We start from the raw sequence: 18,800 nt of genomic DNA on the forward strand, positions 1-18,800 counted from the left end.
ACATCACTCCCAGTAAAACTCTGGATAGCTTGGAGTGCACATTTTGCTTTTTGCAGTGTAGTCCACAGTTAAACCTATTCTACCAGCAGGTAAGTTCAGACTCTAAAACTGTTGTAACTTCATATTTTGACAAGTTCTTAAAATTTGAAATTATGGGCAGGGAGGGGACTGGAGAGGCTTTTTTCCTCCCAACATGATTGATGTGTTGGACAGGAGAGAAACCTATATACCTTAACTTGCATGCATTAGATCATCAGTATTTCTGTAAAATTTGGACTCCTGGCATTTGATGCTGTCAGGCTGTCAGTTTCAAACCATTAATGAACTAAAAATCTGCCTTGCTAAAAGGTTAATGGTGAGAAAGTGAACAGAAGAGTTTAGATTAGATAGAAGCTGCTGAAACAATTGGAGCGAGACATATTAGAACCACTGATGAGTAAAACCACTTAAGTAAATGAAATAAAAGGCAAGCACAGAATGAAACCCACACAGCATGCTCCCAGCTGCCTGATCTCAAAGCTCTGGAAGCATGCACATCACAATGAGCACGATGAACAAGCTCATTTCCTTTTTTCCTCAAGCTGCAGATTTGTAATGCTAGAAGGTGCTTTTGTATCAAAAGTATTTTTTTAAGCAAAAAGCCTTCTTTCTTCCCTGCTTTATTTTTCATTCTCCTTTTTTACTTTCCTTCAAATAAATGTAAAGGAAACATATCCCCTTGCTCTCTTTGTAATGAATTTTACAATTTGCAGGTTGCCATTCACAATTAATTTCTATCTCTTCTAGGAAAAATACTTTAGTCAGTCGGCACCGAGTGAATGAAATTCCTTCCTACTCTCCCAAGAGAACCATGCCTGTCTAGATTGCAGCTGGTAACCTGCATGATCCAGATTGCATCATCCAGCCTAGAAAATGGTTATAAAACCTCACCCTTTTACAACAATTATTGAACCTTACAACTGCTACATGAATCTCCACTTCCTTTTGCAGCAGTAAGGGAAGCAGTGCAGCTACTTCCATCTCTGAGAAGAATAGCAAAACCTATGAAAACAGCAAGTAGGGAATGTCTCTTCTTTAATATCATCCTCTTCAAAGTGGCAACAATATTTCTTAGCTCTTTTGTGAAAGTTATGATGTTGTCAACAAACTGACAAGTAGCTGTTAAATGACATTTTTCAAATTCAATTCTCATAAACAAAAGAACAAGCCCATAGTGTCATGCAGATTATCCCAGATTTAGTGCTGAAAACAAACATTTATTCCAATTTGGAATAATACTTCTTCTTTTCTCCTCTTTTTTAGATTTGGGGTTTTTCCCCTCACCTTACATCACCTAAATCAAAAGTTACTGAGGAAGAATAGGGAGATATTTTTATTTTAAACACTTACAAGGAAGACTGCAGAGCAACAAGTGACTCAAAACACAAATGGAAAATGACCTTCACCATGTGTTTCAGCTTTTCTTTCCAGCAGTGCTTTAGGTACCGAGGCTGCTGCAGAGGGGAGTGTCAGCTGTGCAGGTGGAGGGCTCTGCTCCTTGTGTGGCCAGTGCATGGCAAAGAGCCCAGCAGCCACCAGCAGCCCCTGCCTGGCCACTGGTCACTGCTGCAGCAGGACCCCCCCAGGATCTGCCCTCTCTCCCTCTCCTTGGCTTTTATTGGGAAGCTTTTATAAAGCCCTTAGCCAACTAACTGTAATAATATGAGCTCACATCTCTACTATTTAAGGACTATTTTAGAAACACAGAACGCCAAAAATCTCCTATAGAAACACACACAAAGCATTAAAAAGGCTTCTTAGAAACTGGCCTACAGATTTTTTATCTTACCAAGTGCCTGGCTCATCTATGATCCTTTCACACTACTTTCCTCCTTCCTCTTTTCTATATTTAAGGCAGAAAACAAGAAAGACACATGGCACATTTTAGGAGAAAAGGCAGCTCAAAAAACTTGTTGCTTCATTTCTGCACACAGCTTACTGACTTTTGCTGTGAAAAGCCAAAGTTGAGGGAAATTTATATTTTTGTACTAAGAGCTCCCAAAGTATCTGCAAATAATTAAACAGATGACTTGGTATCTCTCCAGTCATCTTTGTATAAAATTTTACAAGCAACAGTTGATTCTATTTCTTTTTTTTCTTGGAGAGAAAAAAGGATAATTTCCATGTAGGTTCTATTACCACAATATAATTTTCTAAAACACTCATTCATATCCATTTTCCTCACTTGGACAAATGGCACCTCACACAGAAGAGGAATTAGTAAAGCTCTTCCTCTTTTTTCTGACAAGAAGTACAGTTTTGTTGGTGTATTTAGGAAGGAAAAAACACAGGGTGGGGAGTGGTGAATTTTCACTTACTAAGCAAACATTTGAAAGAGCAACACATCTTAAAGACTTTAAAACTTTTCTTGCTTAACTCTAAACTTGCATTATTCTTTAGAATAAGAAAATTGAAACCACATCATATAGAAATAGAAAACACGTGTGCAAGTTTAATGGCCAAACAGGCAGAAAGGAAAAAATGCGAGCTAAGTAGAGCCAGGAGAGAATATGGTTTTCACACAAAAGTAACCCCCTATTCTAATATGGACCTCCATAGCAGGAATGGATTTCAGGATCCTCAGCACTCTTTTTCCTTCTTTTATTTTACCTAGCCAGCATCTCCAAAGTGTGCAGAAGAACCAGACAACCCTGCAGATGAAACCTGTGCTTTGCAGAGTATATTTTACCATACATTTTCAAACAGCCACAGAGAGAAAACCCCAACTAATTGTAAAATAAATACCTCCTCTCCCATTGTGAAGCCAAGCTGCCTTTCAGCAGCTGGAAGTGTCCAAGAGGAGTCCTGGAGTCCTGGCCCTGCCCTGCATGAGCTCAGCTCAGCCAGAGCCCAGCCCTGACACTGACTCACGGGCAGGGCCATCCCCAGGAAACAAAAGTTCCTCTTGTTTATTTCACAGGAAATCTGGACCTTTTCCTACCTCTGCTCACTCAAGAAGTTTCCTCTCCTTTCCAGCTTAGACTTTCCTGGCTTCTTGAGACCACCAGCTAAGAAAAGCAAGGATGTGAGTGACAATTTACAGAACTTTTGTGAACAGCCCAGGCAGTAAATTTTGCAAATAACTCTATTGGCAAATGAGCTTATGACAAATTCTGAATGTATTGGTCTTTCTGGTGGGGGGGAAAAAAAGGTTGAAATTTCATGTAACTTATGTCTTTGTTTTGTCTTTTGTTTTTAAAGAAAAATGTTCAAGAAACTGAAATATCATTAACATGATGCTCTGTTCCATTAAAATCTTATAAATTCTTAATGCTGCCTCCCTGAAAACATTCAACTTTAAAATGTCTGAATAAGGTCAGGGCAGGGAAAGACACAGATGATTTGGAAGAAATTAAAGATTTATATTTAAGCAAGCCACAAGATACTATATACTCTCATTTCCATTTGACTATTAAAAAATAATCCTCAGCTAGGAAAAATATAAAGAAAGAAAAAAAATTCAGAAAAATTCCACAGGCTAATAAAGCTAAATAGACAACAAAAGATAAGGGCATAGATTTCATTTTAAAGGTTATATTCAGTTTGGTTTATATTTATCAGCCTTTTTATTTATGTAATTTTCCAAGTGGTGTAAGTAAATTTCAAGGCAGGTAATTTTTTTTGGTATAACTATTTCTTCAATTTTCAAAGATAATGTGTTCTAAGATTATCAGAAGTTATTTCATTATAATTGCTTTATAATCTTGTCAAAGTTATTAAATGTAACAAATCAGATGTAGTAATTAAAAATCAGAAATACTATCCAACAAAATCCAAATGGAGCAAGAAAGAAAAATACATTTTACTGAGAAACACTAGGATGGTTTATAAAACTGTTTATCCCTAAAGTCTTGATTACACTAATTAAAATCTTTTCATAGCGATGTACATAGATTAATTTTGCTTAGGTAGATTTTATTGCTATGAATAAACAAGTGGACAGGAACCAGTCCTCTTAAACTCATCAGACAGTAACTAAGCTAGCTTGCATGTCAGTATGTCACCTTCTGAAGCATTTTCTCTGTACTGTTGAAACATGAGACAAAAATTCCTGGAAATTCAGTTTATGGCTCCATCAAGTATCTGTGGAACTCAGCAAATCAGCTTTATTGTAAGCTATGTAAGCAAAGCATTTTGGGGTTTTTAGCATTCTTCTTTTAGGATGCCTGTTGGGGCAAAAGGCCTGGTAATGGTACAACTGAAATTCAGAGATTTACAGCAACTTGCAAGCTAATGATCACCAGCTGGATCCAGAGCAACTTAAAACATATAGACTTTATTGCCATCCTATTATGAAATAAAATTGCATTAGCTTAAACCTACACATCCTGTTTTTCTGACTGGAGCATCCTAAGATTTCCTAATCAAAACCATGACTGAAATAACAGGAGTTTTCCTTCCCACAGAGCATTCCTCCAGGAGAACTCAGTCTGGCAGAAGCCCAGTGCTGTGCCCCAGGAGGACAGATCAGACCTTCCACGTTGCTTTTAGGAATAACTTGTACTATCAATATTTCTACACTACTCTGCTTCTATTTTAAGATGTTCTTCAAGCAGCTTGAGTCAGAAACAGTTGAAAATACTTTCATGCATATGGTTGGTGTGTTTCTTTCACACTGATAAATTCTTCCTGAATAAAGTCCAACTGTATACATGTAAAGGCTTGTGGCATGGACAACTAACTTGGAATTATTTAGAGTCAAATAGTCAAATAGCTGCTTAAAAAAAAACCAAAAAACCCCCAAAAAACCCTAGTAAAACATCACAGGCAGCACAAACCAGTGTGTGAGTAACACAAGTAACACACATCTTTTGTGTGTTACAGACCTTTCTGGCAATCCTTTGCCAAAAACCAGTAGTGCATGCTGATGTGTAAGCTGAACCCTGTCATTGATACCTGGACAACTCTGTTCAGACAGCTTGAACATTTTAGAAACCAAAATGACAGAACTTGAAAGCACAGATGGGATAGCATGGAAGGGAAGGAAGCATACAGAAGATCAGGAGTCACTCTTCACTCACATTGCACAGTTCAGTGACTCAGCAGAAAATCACTGCCAGCTGAAGTTAGCAAATTTATACCTCTCTTTAAACCTAATTCTGCATTTCCCATTCTATTCCCTTAGTGCTAGATCCTGCTTTGAGTCTGCCTCCCCAAAATAGGGCAAGCTGCTTTTCAACTCTCCCTGTCAATCTTAATTCCCCTACCCCTCCTTCTTAATCCTCCAGAATAGGGTAGTAAATATTATAAAGTATTTATTTATAATGTCCATGCTGCCTCATGACATCAGCCACCATTTGCAAACCTGTACTATTTTTTCACATAATGAAAGAAACACATAAATCCTCTTTCCACAAGGAATGGGAAGTTACACCAGCAAAGGTGAGGGACCCTGCTGCAGGCAGCCCTGCTCTCATGACAGCTGCAGAAGGGGTCAGGGTCCTTCCTCCCCTGCAGCTTTCCTCACAAGATGGCACTAGAATAAATGGTTAGGACAGGGATGCCAGACTGTGGCAGACAGAAGCTTCAGAGCAGAACATGGATGTAGCTTGAACAGATGAGTGCCTCCTCTGTTCCTACACGGAATTTGACAGACTGCTGATGCTTGCCACGTCTGCTGCTGCCACTGCTGGTGGCTGTCTCTGAAGAAAGGAATGCCAGAGAAACCTGTGCTTTCAAGTGCAAAGTGCTGCACACACACTTGGTGCTCCCACTGTGTGCTCTCTGCCTCAGCAGGAGTTTTTCATAGTGCTGCTAGTCAGTACCAGGTGGTTTTGCTTGCATCTGTTTTTAATCTCAGGATTTTGAGCACTGACTCCAACATTTCTATTAGGGGAGAAGCATTTCCAAAGGCATGGGAGAGGCAAAGCAAGTGGCAGTGAGCTGCAGGCACACGTGGCACACAGAGCCAGGGCTGGCCATGCACCACGGGTGCCACAGGGCAGGGCTGGCAGAGCTCAGGCACATCCTCAGCTGGCTCAGAAACACAGGAGGAGCCTCCAACTTGTGTATCTCAAAGACTTCTCTTTAAATGACAACTGAAAATTAGGGGTAAAAATGTTTTCTGCAAGCAGGCAGGCAGGAACTGTCAGAACAGGTGTGCAAAAACACTCTCAGCACAGTTTCTGGGTTCCCTGCTTGCCAGCTCAAAATAGGAACTCAGACCTTGCAGGCATTCAGTCTCAGAGTTTACAAATTTTTATCTTATTACAAAGGACAGGTAGACTTAATAATTGACAAGAGCTTCTAGCCCTTCTAGCCCTTGTGTCTACTTCCATTAGTTCTTCTCCATTTCTCCTATCCAAAACATACTGAATATATATTAAAAAAAAAAAATTTCTGTAGGAATTCAGTGCTTTGCAGTAAGGATCCCTAAACAGCAGTTAACTAGATCTTACAAGTTGCTGACTCTAGAGTCATGAAAACCTCCCCCGTTATATTAAATCATTACAGTCTGCAATACTCCCTGGGCTGATGGCTGAGTATATAATTTACACTAAGTTGTGGCAAACAGTACTGTGATCTCATCAAAGGATGTTCATGAAATCTAGCTCTAATCTAATCCACCATGGTTAGCCAACAATAAAAGTTTTGCCTGAAGAAAGTTACAAATACATCTCAAGTGGAAAATGTAAAAAATACTCGTAATAGTGTCTTCTGAAGTAAGGACAGTTTTCAGAAAGATAAAAATAGCTTTTAAAGACAGTTTATATTAATCTATCATGGTCTTAGCATTTCCAAGCTGAATCCTCAACTCACAAATCAACCCAATACAGTTAACTCAGACTAAGAAATGTATTGGTTATGAAATAACCAAATGAATTGTTTATTTTCCTGTACTTGTAGAGGTTTATTCTTAGATACAGGAGAGGAAAAAATGATAGCTTGTTAGAACAATGGAAGCACATACAGATTATATTGGAAGGAAGTCCAACCTAGCAACAGAAGCTTTAGATATGCTACTTCAAAATGAAAAAGGAAAAAAAGAAGTAAGCACAAGCACCTGTTTAAATGTGTTGAAGCTGCAGAGCTGAGGTGAGACATGTAAGACAGGCATTTCTATTTGACCATAAATATTGTGCTGCTTCAAGAGCATTACCCTGAATTTTCTCAGGACACACAGCCTGTCTGCATGCATACAATATTTCTTCTAAAAATTTCTTCTAAAATTTTTTCATCTGTTGGTGAGTTTGACTATGACTGCACATGTCCATGACTTCAGGCATGTGCAGCATTGTAAATCAGTTCAGTTACATTTATCAGTAATGGAAATTTGTCACAGCCAAGCCTCAGGAACCTCATTCTGCTTACACACTGCCAGTGGTCGACTTGTCAGCACCAACAGGCAATGAAATGGACTACAAAGCATAATAAGTATTTGATTCTTCTATTTCTCTAAACGAGCAGAGCTCTGATAGTTCTGCTCAAACAATTCTCCCACAACTGCATCATTAACTTCCCTAGGATAATCTGCCTCTGTGATTTCAGAACAAATAACAGCTAAGCAATGAATTCTCCGCACCAATAAAACCAATGGGGTTTCACTCAATTCCTCAGTTTTGCTTTTTATTGAGAGTTTATTGATCACCTTAGAAGGCAAGGGTGATTGTATCCCACACTGTTGCCATTGAGCAAACACTTGAAGCACATTAAACTGCCTGGTGATTTACAGGAGACCCTAATGGCATCTGCTTCTGCTCAGATGGCAGCAAACCTTTCTGCCTTCATGTTCCTGCCAATATTTGTGTAAAAGCCTTTTTAACACCCCAGTAATTCTGTGTGAAATATGATCTAAGCTTATGATTCATAAAATTGAAAACATATTAGAACACAAAGTGATAACACCAACAAAATAAGACCCTGCTGATTCTTCTGTAAATGGGACTGACATTTTACACGAGAAATATCATGTTATAAATAATCCCACTTTATAAAATCCTCACAGTAGCTTACTGATGTATTTTAAAAAACAACTGTTGTTAGGAAATATTTTAAATCAAAAAAGTTAAAATTATCATTACATCAATAATGTTTCATCAATATCTCTATATAAAGAAGCAACAGAAAGAGTTTTAGGGTCTCCAAACTTCAGAAAGCTTAAAAAAAATTAAAAAGGGGGAATAGAGGAAAGCATTTTTACTCCTTCAGAAGTTTACAAGTTATTGAAAAACCAAGGCTACTTGTAAATGATAAATACACATAACAGGGCAAAGATCCCCTTAAAAACTACATTGCTTGAGAAAAATATGCACAATTTGGAACTCTTCATGCCTTGCTACACTTGAACCAGTATGCAGAGCTTTCAGGCTAAATTGGACCTTGCTATAGTGATGGCCAACTTAATGCAGGATTCTCTTACACCCAGCATTAAATGGTAAAGAACATGGCAATGATAAGGGAGAAATTTCTTGCAGCAGGGAAAAAAATGTTTAGGGAGGTTGGTGGTCTGCAGTCCTGACAGATGTCATGTCTCTGCCCCATGTTTTGGTGCTGGGAGCAGGCAAAGATCACAGTGCTGAAGCCTCTAAATGGCACTTCTCAAAGGTTAACCTAATCCTAGACAGGAAAAAAGCATCAACAGGAAAGAAGTGTTGCCTTTAGTTATCTACACATTGCAAACAAAAATGATGGATTGTGTTTACAAAATGAAGCCATTATTTTCTACTAACTATGGCAATTTTAGGAGAATCTGAAGACATGGGAAGGAATGTCTGTGTTACAAGTTTCCTGAAAATTGTATATTCCATTTTTGGCTGGGTAAAAAACGTGTTAGTTGTTTGTGCAAAACAAAGGTAAGACTTCACATAATTATAAAGTGGAGTAAGATTTTCCTTCAAGAAATGAAGGCCACTACATAAGGACTTTCGAACTACTTCAAATGAAAAGAAATGCTTCTGCAAAGCCCTGCATGTGAGTTAGGAAGTCCACCCAGAAACAGAAGGCAAGCAGGTTTTGAAGAAGTCAGTAATGGTCAAGCAGTAATCCAGTCTAGGTTTTTCCTTTATTTAGATTATTCCAGCTCTTCCCTACCCTCTTTATACTAAATGAAAAATGGTCACCTGCAAAATATTAACCAAATGTCCCTCAGCATAATTTAGTTCAGAAGTTTCCATCTCTCTCTGCAAGACCTCCTCTTCTCCTGTACTACTGTAACTCAGGGTGGATGTGGGAGTAGGTGCTGTGCTATAAATCAGATCACTGAAATTATCTAGGTTGAAAAAAAAATCTTGCAGGCCAAAAAAGGTAATTGTTGTAGTGCCTGTTTCTACAGACAAGTGGACAAGCATGAATCCAAATGTGAGAAGTTGCCACACCAGGTATCAAGAGCCCAGGAGCTTCCTAAAATCACCACTGGTGGGGACTGGGGGTGAAATAAAATGCATCATGTAACTATGCCCATAGCAGAACTTGAGGCTGTGGAAGCCTCCTAACACTTCTCAGCACATCAGTAACTCTATGCAAATCTGAGTGTTCATTTAAAGGAAGGATTTCACAGATTTTTTTTAAAGTCGTGACTTCATTGGAAACCATGGACTTCTTTGTTTGTTTCCCTAAAGAACATATTTGAGAGCAATTAATTTTTTATTTTTTAAAAATATTTTATCATGCAGCTAACCTCACTGGAATCCATTTTCTGGTCTGAGGGAAAAATAAGAAAAAGCAGAACCTTGTCTACAGAAAGATTAGGAAATGACGACCATAAAGCTTCAAGTTTTGGCCAGTGACAGAACTTAAAACTCTAAGATGAAAACTTCTTTAAACCCAAGAGACAATTAATGAAGAACACATACCTTATCTACTGGGAGGAAGTCATTTTCAACTTCTATTGACCTTGGTCGTAGCTTTATGGGTTTGTCTTTGAAGATATCTCCAAAGCCAACACCTTTGACCTTTTTGGGTTGGATTGTCGTGCCTCCATTGGCTCCTTCTGATTTTGTACTGCAAGAGTCACCACCGTCACTCTCAGAGCCTGTAGCATCTTTTAGGCCTGTGAAAAGGAGGGATGAAAGGTGTGAAACTCACTCTTTTAAGATCAGATTGTGAGTGGAAAATATCCCTCCCACCATCCTCTAGAGGAAAAGGAAACCACAAGAAACAGGTAGAGAAGATGCTCTCTGTGCCGTGCACTCATTTTGGCTTTGAAAAATGACTTTATATCATCACATTGGTGTACTGGTTAGAAATTACACCAACCCACAAATTCATAAAACATGCATACTCCAGCATCAAAACTTCACAAATGAGGATGGTGATTCCTTGAGTACCAAGAAAATCCTCATTCCTCAGGCAAAACCTCTTTGGAAGAGACCTCAATAAAAAAAAAAGAGTTAAATTCAGCTGTAAGGCTCCTATTGTATAAAGTCACATAAAGCTAACAAGCAGTCAGATCAGGCATGCTGTACCTTAAATCTGTGTGACTCAAGCCAATTATGCAATTAGTATCTAAAGCTACATTACCTAACTGGGAAATATAAAGCTGAAAGCTGTTCAAACAAATTTGCAATCAAATAAGCTGCATAATATGTTCCCTGCTGAAAATTAAACCTCTCTGCAGCATAGACAGCCTCATAAGAAAAGCACCCATGCACACTCTCCTCTAGGAATATAACAGATCAAAACTGACGTTCTGATTTGCATTACTTCTTCCAGTGAATAGGAAAATTTTTTGGCATTTATCTGAAAATATCTGCTGCTTGAATTGCAGAGGCCACAGATGCAATAAGGTGGCACTTTACAGAAGGGTGTTTCAGCCACTTTACAGAAGGGTGTATCAGGTCAAACAGCCACAGGCAGGACAAAGTGACCCACTGAAGTTTCCTTCCCTAGACCATTTAAATCCACCTCCCTGCAAGAACTGTTTCCAGGAAAACCACAGCAATTGCCGCTACTACAGCACGAATTCTACCTAACAAGAAGAAGCTCAAATCCTCACATGTCCCTAACAAGCACTCTTGATGTCACAGATGTGGATCTTGCATGTTGAAGAAGAATTTCAAATAAGCTTTTCTTCTTAAGTACTTCTATATCAACGTTGACAAAACAATGGCAATTGATTTTCATCATGAAAGGCTGACAGTACAGATGAACCACAGAACCCAGTGCAAGTCCTGAGGCCTCCAGGTACACCTTCAGGATCCAGGACACGAGAGGCTCATCTGTTAAATGGGTTTCAAACCAGGTTGCCACTGGGAAATAGAATCATGTCAGATCAGGACTTATAGCCAAAAACAGGAAAGCCATGATATGCTGCCCTGACACTTTCTGTATCTTTAACATGAAAGGAGTATAAAAGCAGAATTAGAGATAGTTCCCAATTAGAAACAAACAGAAAGACTATAGACTAAACAAAACACTTTGGCCCTCTAGCCTCCTGAGTGGCTGCTGCAGCTATTGTTGAACATCAGTAACATTTCTATTCAATCAGGTATTCAGGTCAATTAACACTGAACAAGTTATTTGCTCCAGAAGCTGAGCAGGATTGCAATTTAAATGAATATTAAATAATTAAATTACAATATTCTTCTTAAATATGCAAAAGTCTTCATTTCTTTATGTTTTATTTTTCTAAGATCGGCCTGGGAGAAAACCTCAAATCTTATTTATTATGGTAGCATGCCTACCATCACTAAAGTAAATTCTGTGCACTACTTCTGTTCCAGACCTCAGGAAATCATTAACCAAGGAATTTAAGCATTGACTGTGATGGTGCTTGGAGTTCTGGAGGGCAGGAGAGGAGTGGTTATCTGCCCAGTGCCACAGAGCCACTGCACAGTGTTTCCAGCAGAGGCACTCAGAGAGGCAAGGGTAAATTAAGGGTAAATTAAGCCAGACAGGTATAAATCTCCTTGGGCAGTGTGGCAAAGTCACTGCCCCTTTCTCGTTCCCTCCCCTTGCTCTGACTTGAGCAGTAAGTGAGGAAGCTGTACATTCTACCAGCTGGACCTTCTCCAGCTTTGCAAATTATAAGTCACTGGGGCTCTAGCTGAGATAGAAGGTAAAATCAACTTTATTTACCACCTCTAACTGCAAAGACAATGGTCAGCAATTGACTATGCTGACTATAAAACTTCCACAACTCAAAAAACTCAGATTGTAGTGATCGTTGTCTTTTAGCTGAACAAAATCTCTTGATATGGAAAATTACCCTCTGGCAAAGGTTTCTACTGTCATCCTTGCCAAAATCTCAAACTATTCTGTGATGGAGGGAAAAAGCAGTGAAGACACCTCCCTCCAGAAGTAGCTGATAAGAATCCATGACTGCCACTCCCTGAAATGAACATAAAAACCATGTTTAAAATAGGTTATTAAAATAGGTTCTCTGCATCCCTAATTGTGGAAGAAGAAGATCTGGACTTCAGAGAGTGGATGGAATTAAAATATGAAAGTAATTGTGAGAATTACTCAACAGGTCTCACATGGACTTCAGATCTTTGAAGTGTACATGAAAGAAAGATCAGAAATGTCAAGGGGATCTAATAAGAATAAAGCTTTTGTTTGTTTCTGGGTCATCACTTGTTTTTCATTACGGCATTTTCAGCTTTTATGACCATTCTTCTGTGATGAGGCACCACACTTTGTATCAGAAGCCTCACCTCAGGCCCACAACAGATTTCCTGAGCATCACCCATCTGTGCTTGATGATAATCCAAGAGTTGTTTGTTCTCTATATTGCCACAGAGCTATCTCAGTATACAGTCTTCAAAATGAAAGCAACATAGGAAACAACAGCATTGCTTCTTTTTCTTTTTTTTATTTTAATGAGGACAGAATGGACAGAAGTGTGGCCTGTCCAAACTAAATTGCATTTGAGTGATGAGATATAAAGCTCCTTCAAAGTTAAAAAGAGTTCTTCCAGATCAACTGGGAAAATGACCTAATCTAATTATTTTTGACTGACCCAAACCAAGAAGTTCTCTGTACTTTGCTAAATAAATCAGTAAAAGTCCTGCTTGTGCTCTTACCACAACATGATGGGGTCTAGAGACAAAGGGGACAAAAGAGAAGAACTGTATGCGGTGGAAACTGTAAAACAAATCAGATAAATTGAGAATCTGCAGTAACATTTAGAAAGAATAATGAATTGCTTGAGTACAGAACAGTCCTGTAGAAAATAGTCTAACATGCTCTTACTATTAAAGGCATGCTAAAGAGACTCTCTCTTATCTTCCTGTCCAGGTACATGAGATACACTCTTCTGATTTGGACAGATAAAAATCTTGGAAGCAAGGATTTGCAACACTATGCCCATCCTTGCCTGATAAACTCTCTCCATTGGGTTGTTCCCTAATACATTTATATGTGTGTGTGATACATACATGTGTGTGTATATATATGTATCAGTATGTATCTATCAGCAGTTCTCTTGGTGCACCTGCAACCTGGCTCAGGTGACCTTTCCTCTTAAAACCAGAAAAATGTTCCTCTTTTTTTTGTGTTTTAGGTGGTTTGGGGGGGTTGTTGGTTTTTTTTCATTCAGCTTTACATGGAATTTTTTGCCACTATGCAAATAGCTTATCTGTGTGGCAGAACACAGCTGGCTGGATAGTTTCTCCAAAAGATAAATGTAGCCCATGAACACAGCTGGGATCTAGGCAGGAACCTGAGTGACACAGACTGTCAGATTATGAATTTTAAGTACGAAATTTTCTTCATGAAGAGCCATAACTATCAGGAAGGTCAGGCTGCTAAGTGAACATTAAAAGCTGGAGAGAATTTCAGAGGTCACAGTCCCCTCTCTGCTGCCCATCACACCCACTCAGCCTGGGACAGCTGTGCTCTACCACAGAGATGGAGTTGAGCTCGAGGTGAGGCCAGCAGCTCAGCAAACTGCTCTCCTCAGAAACACTGAGAACATCTTTCTCTTCTTGTAAGCCTATTAAGTATTTCAAATAAAGCCAATATAGGATAAAAGCCACAGTAGTCAAGTCTCTCACTATTTTTGCTTTTTTTTTTTTAAGCAGAATTTCTCTAGAATCTGTCAGCTCTCTGTCAGTATTTGGAGAGCTGACAAGCTAAGAACATAACATCAATAAGGTGCTCACTAACATGATTACTATCACATCAGTCTTAATAAGAGGACAGTTTTTCAGAACTTTAATATTTCTCAAGTCTTTTGGTAGTGTCACTTCACATTTCTGGCTCTATAAGCAAAACTGTTATTCTTTTACCTAGATTTATTGTTGCTGAATCATCTGTAGCACCACAAGGTAGAGCTCAAATCTAAGCACTGGTTGCATTTTTCTAGTAAGTTCCTTGAAGTCTGAACAAGGGCACCATCACCAGGAAGGAGTTAAAATTCCCAGGGGCCGACTGTTCCCAGCTTTTGGCTGGAACAAGATATGGGTCTACAGCTTTTTAAAAACACTCAGAATTTTGATTCTTTATTGATTCATTTTCCTTAAAAATGCAAGCTCACTTAGTATTCATGAAGATTAAATTTTCTCAAAACTGTCTGGAGGAATTTCGCACTTCACATATTTTTTCCTCTATGGGTATATAAAAGAGATTAGCTTCCTCAAGACATTTCAAACACACCACACTCCTGCTATAGCAGTTACAGGTCTTTTGAGAGCAACATTCTGAAATGTACCAAAACAGATTAGCTCAAACAGGGATTAAAAAGAGACCACAACATCAGACTTAATTCAGAAACAGCCTCTCAGAGCTGTGCTGGCATCAAACCAGGATTCTAAATCAGAAAGATAGTTAGGGATGATAAAGGGCTGTGTAACTAAAGCTGTTAAAACAAAAATAAACAGCTGTGGTAAAATTAACTCCATTCAAAGCAGGAAACAAATTATTTCTAAATAGCTTAAAATGGCAGGGCAGAAAAGGAAATACATTCTAAGGTTACAGAGCTTTCTATTTTGGGCTATTATTTGGCAATTTAATTTTTGTTCTTTATTCTGGATTGCACTCTCTGCTGACAATTTATGGCCCTGGACCACTGACACAGTAAAGGCCAGTGGTGTTCTGGCCCTCTAAGCACTTCTCAGCCTTGCTAAGCAATGGCAGCTGTTCAGAGGCACACACCTGAGACAATGCAAAGGATCTCCTGATCTGGTATGGCAGCCAGAGAGAAACATTGCCAACTGTGTTTAATAGAACAAAGACATTTGTAAATGAAGCTTATTGGGTTTTTCTTCTTTTATGGAAGGGAAGGAAAGCAAGGGGAAATATGCCTTTTCCTTCTATTTAGAGAATGACAGCATGGAACGCCCGGGTGACCGATCTGAATGACAAAGGTGCTGAAATTACACATGGTAATTGCAGTCGATGAGACAGGAACTGTCCTTCTTCCTTTTCCTCACATACTGGTGAACACAGAACAAATACCCACATCCTATAAGGTATTAGTCTTGAGCTTGCTTTCTATCAAAATCCTGTATTTTGTTGAAGCCATCCCCAACAACATTCCAGTGTCATAAAAAAATCAAAACCAGAAAATTAAATTGGATTCTAAATACTACTGCAAAAGAAAGACATGTTGATTCTGCTTATTTTAAAGATTAATAAATTCATTCTTTCAAAACACAAATTAATGCTTCTTTACCAAGAGTGATTATACATGTACAAATAACTGAGGCAGACTAGCTCAATATTAGTAATTATTTGTTATTCTCAGTAATTTCTTGAAAAAATGTAACTATGTTAGCTGAATATTTTGTCATTTGCTTTCAACACGTTCATTTTCCTTTGCATAACAGTTCTTGCCACATAAGAAATGCCCCAAGATTTCTATGCTTGCACAAGTGGTCATGCAAGGGGAAGGGGAGCAGTGCCTGGCCCCATGTAGCAACATGCATTGAGGGTGATGCAGCACAAGCATCTTCTGCAGCACGAGCACAGAGCCATCAGTACAGAACTTGGTGGCTTCCCCACCTCCCCAGCCACTTCCCCAAGAGCAAACAGGAATAATCATTTATTTAGGAGCTCTACAACTGTAGACAGCCATTGTCCTCTTCATTTGGGAGCTACTTTTTTCACCACCCTCACCAAGTACAGGCACGTTATCACACGTGGAAGGAGAGTTAAGCAGCCACAGGCAGCAGGGTTCTTCACCTGCCACTCACCAAGCAGGTCTTTTGTGAAACTCATGGAAAACCACTTGGTAGTGGGAATACCAATCAACAGAAGGATTTCACATTTCACCCTGGTCAACGTAATTTTTCCACACACAGCCCCCAGTCCCACATCATCTGTATATTTGTTCTCCAGAAAACAGGATGCTAATTTTTAATCATGAAAATTTCCCTCCCGCAATTTTATAATTTTTCTTTCTCAGATGTTATTTTTCATCGCAGCACCTGTAGCAGCTGTGTATTTGATACAAGCTCTTTTTTGCAAGCAAGTTGTAACAAGGTGAGGAGAAATACAAAGTTGTAACTGTCCTCTTTTCAGAACTGTTAAAATCCACATTTTGCTCATTCATTGAACTTTGTTCACATTCCGAGACTCCTAAATGGGGTTTAGAACATCATAAATACATCAGCCATATTGATTTCTCAGAACTCTGACCAGCCATAATTCCTCAAGAATTAAGGGGAGGGAGACAAAAAAAGGGTAAAAAAAAAGTGGTGGAGCAATAGAAAACACAAAACACAATTGAGGTTACTCACGAATGTTTCTGTTTCAACGATCCTGATCTTCTTCCATTATATCTAATAGCTATTACTGACAGCATTGTGGATCCACATATAAGGAAAGAGAGGCAAATATTTGTCAAATCAAGCATTTTATCTGCACTGTTCCTCAGTTATTGCATCTTTGAAGAAAAAGAAAGCGAAGCAAGAAAGAGAAACTAAATCAGTAAAAATAAAAAAATTAGAAATCCAAGAAGCGTTGTTCGTGGAGGTGCAAGAAAGTTGCAGGATGAGAGAAAAGAGGGTTGTGATCAACAAAATGACAAGTTTTTTGTTGCTTCTCTCTTCACCCAGCATATGCAGCAGCAAAGATTTTCTGACAGCAGGTTGATGAGCAGAATGCCAAAGGAGCTGGAATTGTTGCTGAGCAGAGCCTGGCACACACCTCATGACCAAGAAAGCCATGTCAGCATAAAAAGGCAAGGCTGGGTGTTTCTGCAGGAGATAATCTTGCATATTTCAGTGGAAGGTATCTCTAGAAGCAGCGACCAATTCAACAGCTATTACAGGCCTTGGTTAAGTAAGAAAGTGCCTTTTAAACGCAGCAGTTGGAAAATGACTTTCAAAATAAAAGTATTTAGCACTGAGCATGTGTTTGTGAAGTAAAAGCTCTAAGCTTAATTGCAAAGTTGAGCAACACTTCATGCAATGTGATACAGGTGAATCCAAGCACTGCCTAGGCATAACTAATCTAAAGTTATGAACTGACTCCAGCTTAACTTACAGAGAAATCAACAAGCTGGAATTAGAGCAGCTATGAGTTGTTTTAACCAGACATCTCTAAATGAAATCAATTCTGTGGAATGTCTCCAAATGGTTTTCACTGGAGACATAAGCTCATGGATATTTGCCTAAAAATATGGACCATAGAGGAGACGTGAAATGGAAGGAGCTGGCTGCAGCACCAGTCAGCTTGTTCAGGGAGAGCATGATGAGCAAGTTTGCAGGAAGTGAGCTGTAAATAGATGAAGCAGGGAGAGTAAGACACCCTCCTTTTCGTCTGTTAGTTTAGGCAAGAGCATCTCTGATAGTAACAGCAGTGAAACCCTTGTTTTGTTTAAGACTGCTCCATTTGACCTGATTTTGTGTATTACCAATTCCTCAGTCCCAGTTCCAACCCAAAAAGCAACAAACAGGCCATAAGTGTAGCTGGATATCTGGCCTTTTGAGATGCAGCTTTATGGAGAAAGTAACACACTTCTGCAGCATGAAAAAACATGCAAGTCTCAACCAAATGCAAAGGGAGGTAGAATTGAACCTCCAGGTAAACCAACTCCAGGTAGTATAAACAGATATATTTCATCAGCTTTAAAAACAAAGTTTAGATGGGTATTTGCCCAGAGCAATGTGAGACAATCTACTGTGGGTTAAGCTGTCTTCTTGCAGCTGGTTACCAAGCTTTCCTCCAGACATCAAACCAATCCTGCACTCTGAAATCAGTTTGCAATTTCCTCTCTTTGACATGGCACAACAATGGGCCAGTGTGATTAACAAGAAGAACTAAATGCAGAGCTCTGGCACAAAAGGTGACTGAATTCTTCCTGGCTTCAGTTATGCTTACTTTAGATGACTTGAGAAGAGGGGAAGGATGATTTGGCCCTCAATGAGTAACAGGCTGGGCATGGAGAGCAGGCTTTTGGAAAACTTGGAAAGGTAATATTAGGGCAGCACTACCCAGTAAGATTATGAAATTAAAGGCTCCAAAGGCAGACCTCGAATCTGATTTGAAGCTTCATCTTTATGTACAAAGTCAGGCGTACTGGAAATTAACTCCATAAATCCTTATCGTGCTTATCAGATGGGTGGATTAGAGGGCATGATGGTCTAAGAACTCTGCAAGAAGCATGAAATTTGAGTGGTTGATAAGCAGTCATGAAGATATAAGGTGAGAAGCAGCACAAAAATTTGAAGACTATCAACCACACGGTTTGCTCCAGCCAGAGCAAGGGCTTGGTTGGAGCTTGCAAAGAGCTGCAAAATGAATTCTGGTAGACAGGGAGATAATTTTCCACAAGGAAATACTCAGAGCTGCACACATTCACATAGATTTTTGTTTAAAAAAAGATCAGATTTGTTAAGAAAAGCAAAAAAAAAAAAGGTGTAAGGGCAAATATCAGA

At 39.0% G+C, this 18,800-nt stretch overlaps 1 protein-coding gene across 4 annotated transcripts in view; it reads right to left on the reverse strand.

Annotated features, from left to right (window-relative positions):
- The window catches only part of SH3KBP1 (SH3 domain containing kinase binding protein 1), a 211,680-nt gene that overhangs the window by 72,845 nt on the left and 120,035 nt on the right, over positions 1–18,800 (reverse strand). For all 4 annotated transcript variants that reach the window (XM_066545410.1, XM_066545409.1, XM_066545412.1 and 1 more), the window contains one exon: positions 9,831–10,027. In XM_066545410.1, the coding sequence (XP_066401507.1) occupies positions 9,831–10,027 (197 nt within the window). The remainder of the gene's footprint in view (positions 1–9,830; positions 10,028–18,800) is intronic.

This window comes from Molothrus aeneus, chromosome 2 (genome assembly GCF_037042795.1).
Source record: "Molothrus aeneus isolate 106 chromosome 2, BPBGC_Maene_1.0, whole genome shotgun sequence".
NCBI classification, from domain to species: Eukaryota; Metazoa; Chordata; class Aves; order Passeriformes; family Icteridae; genus Molothrus; species Molothrus aeneus.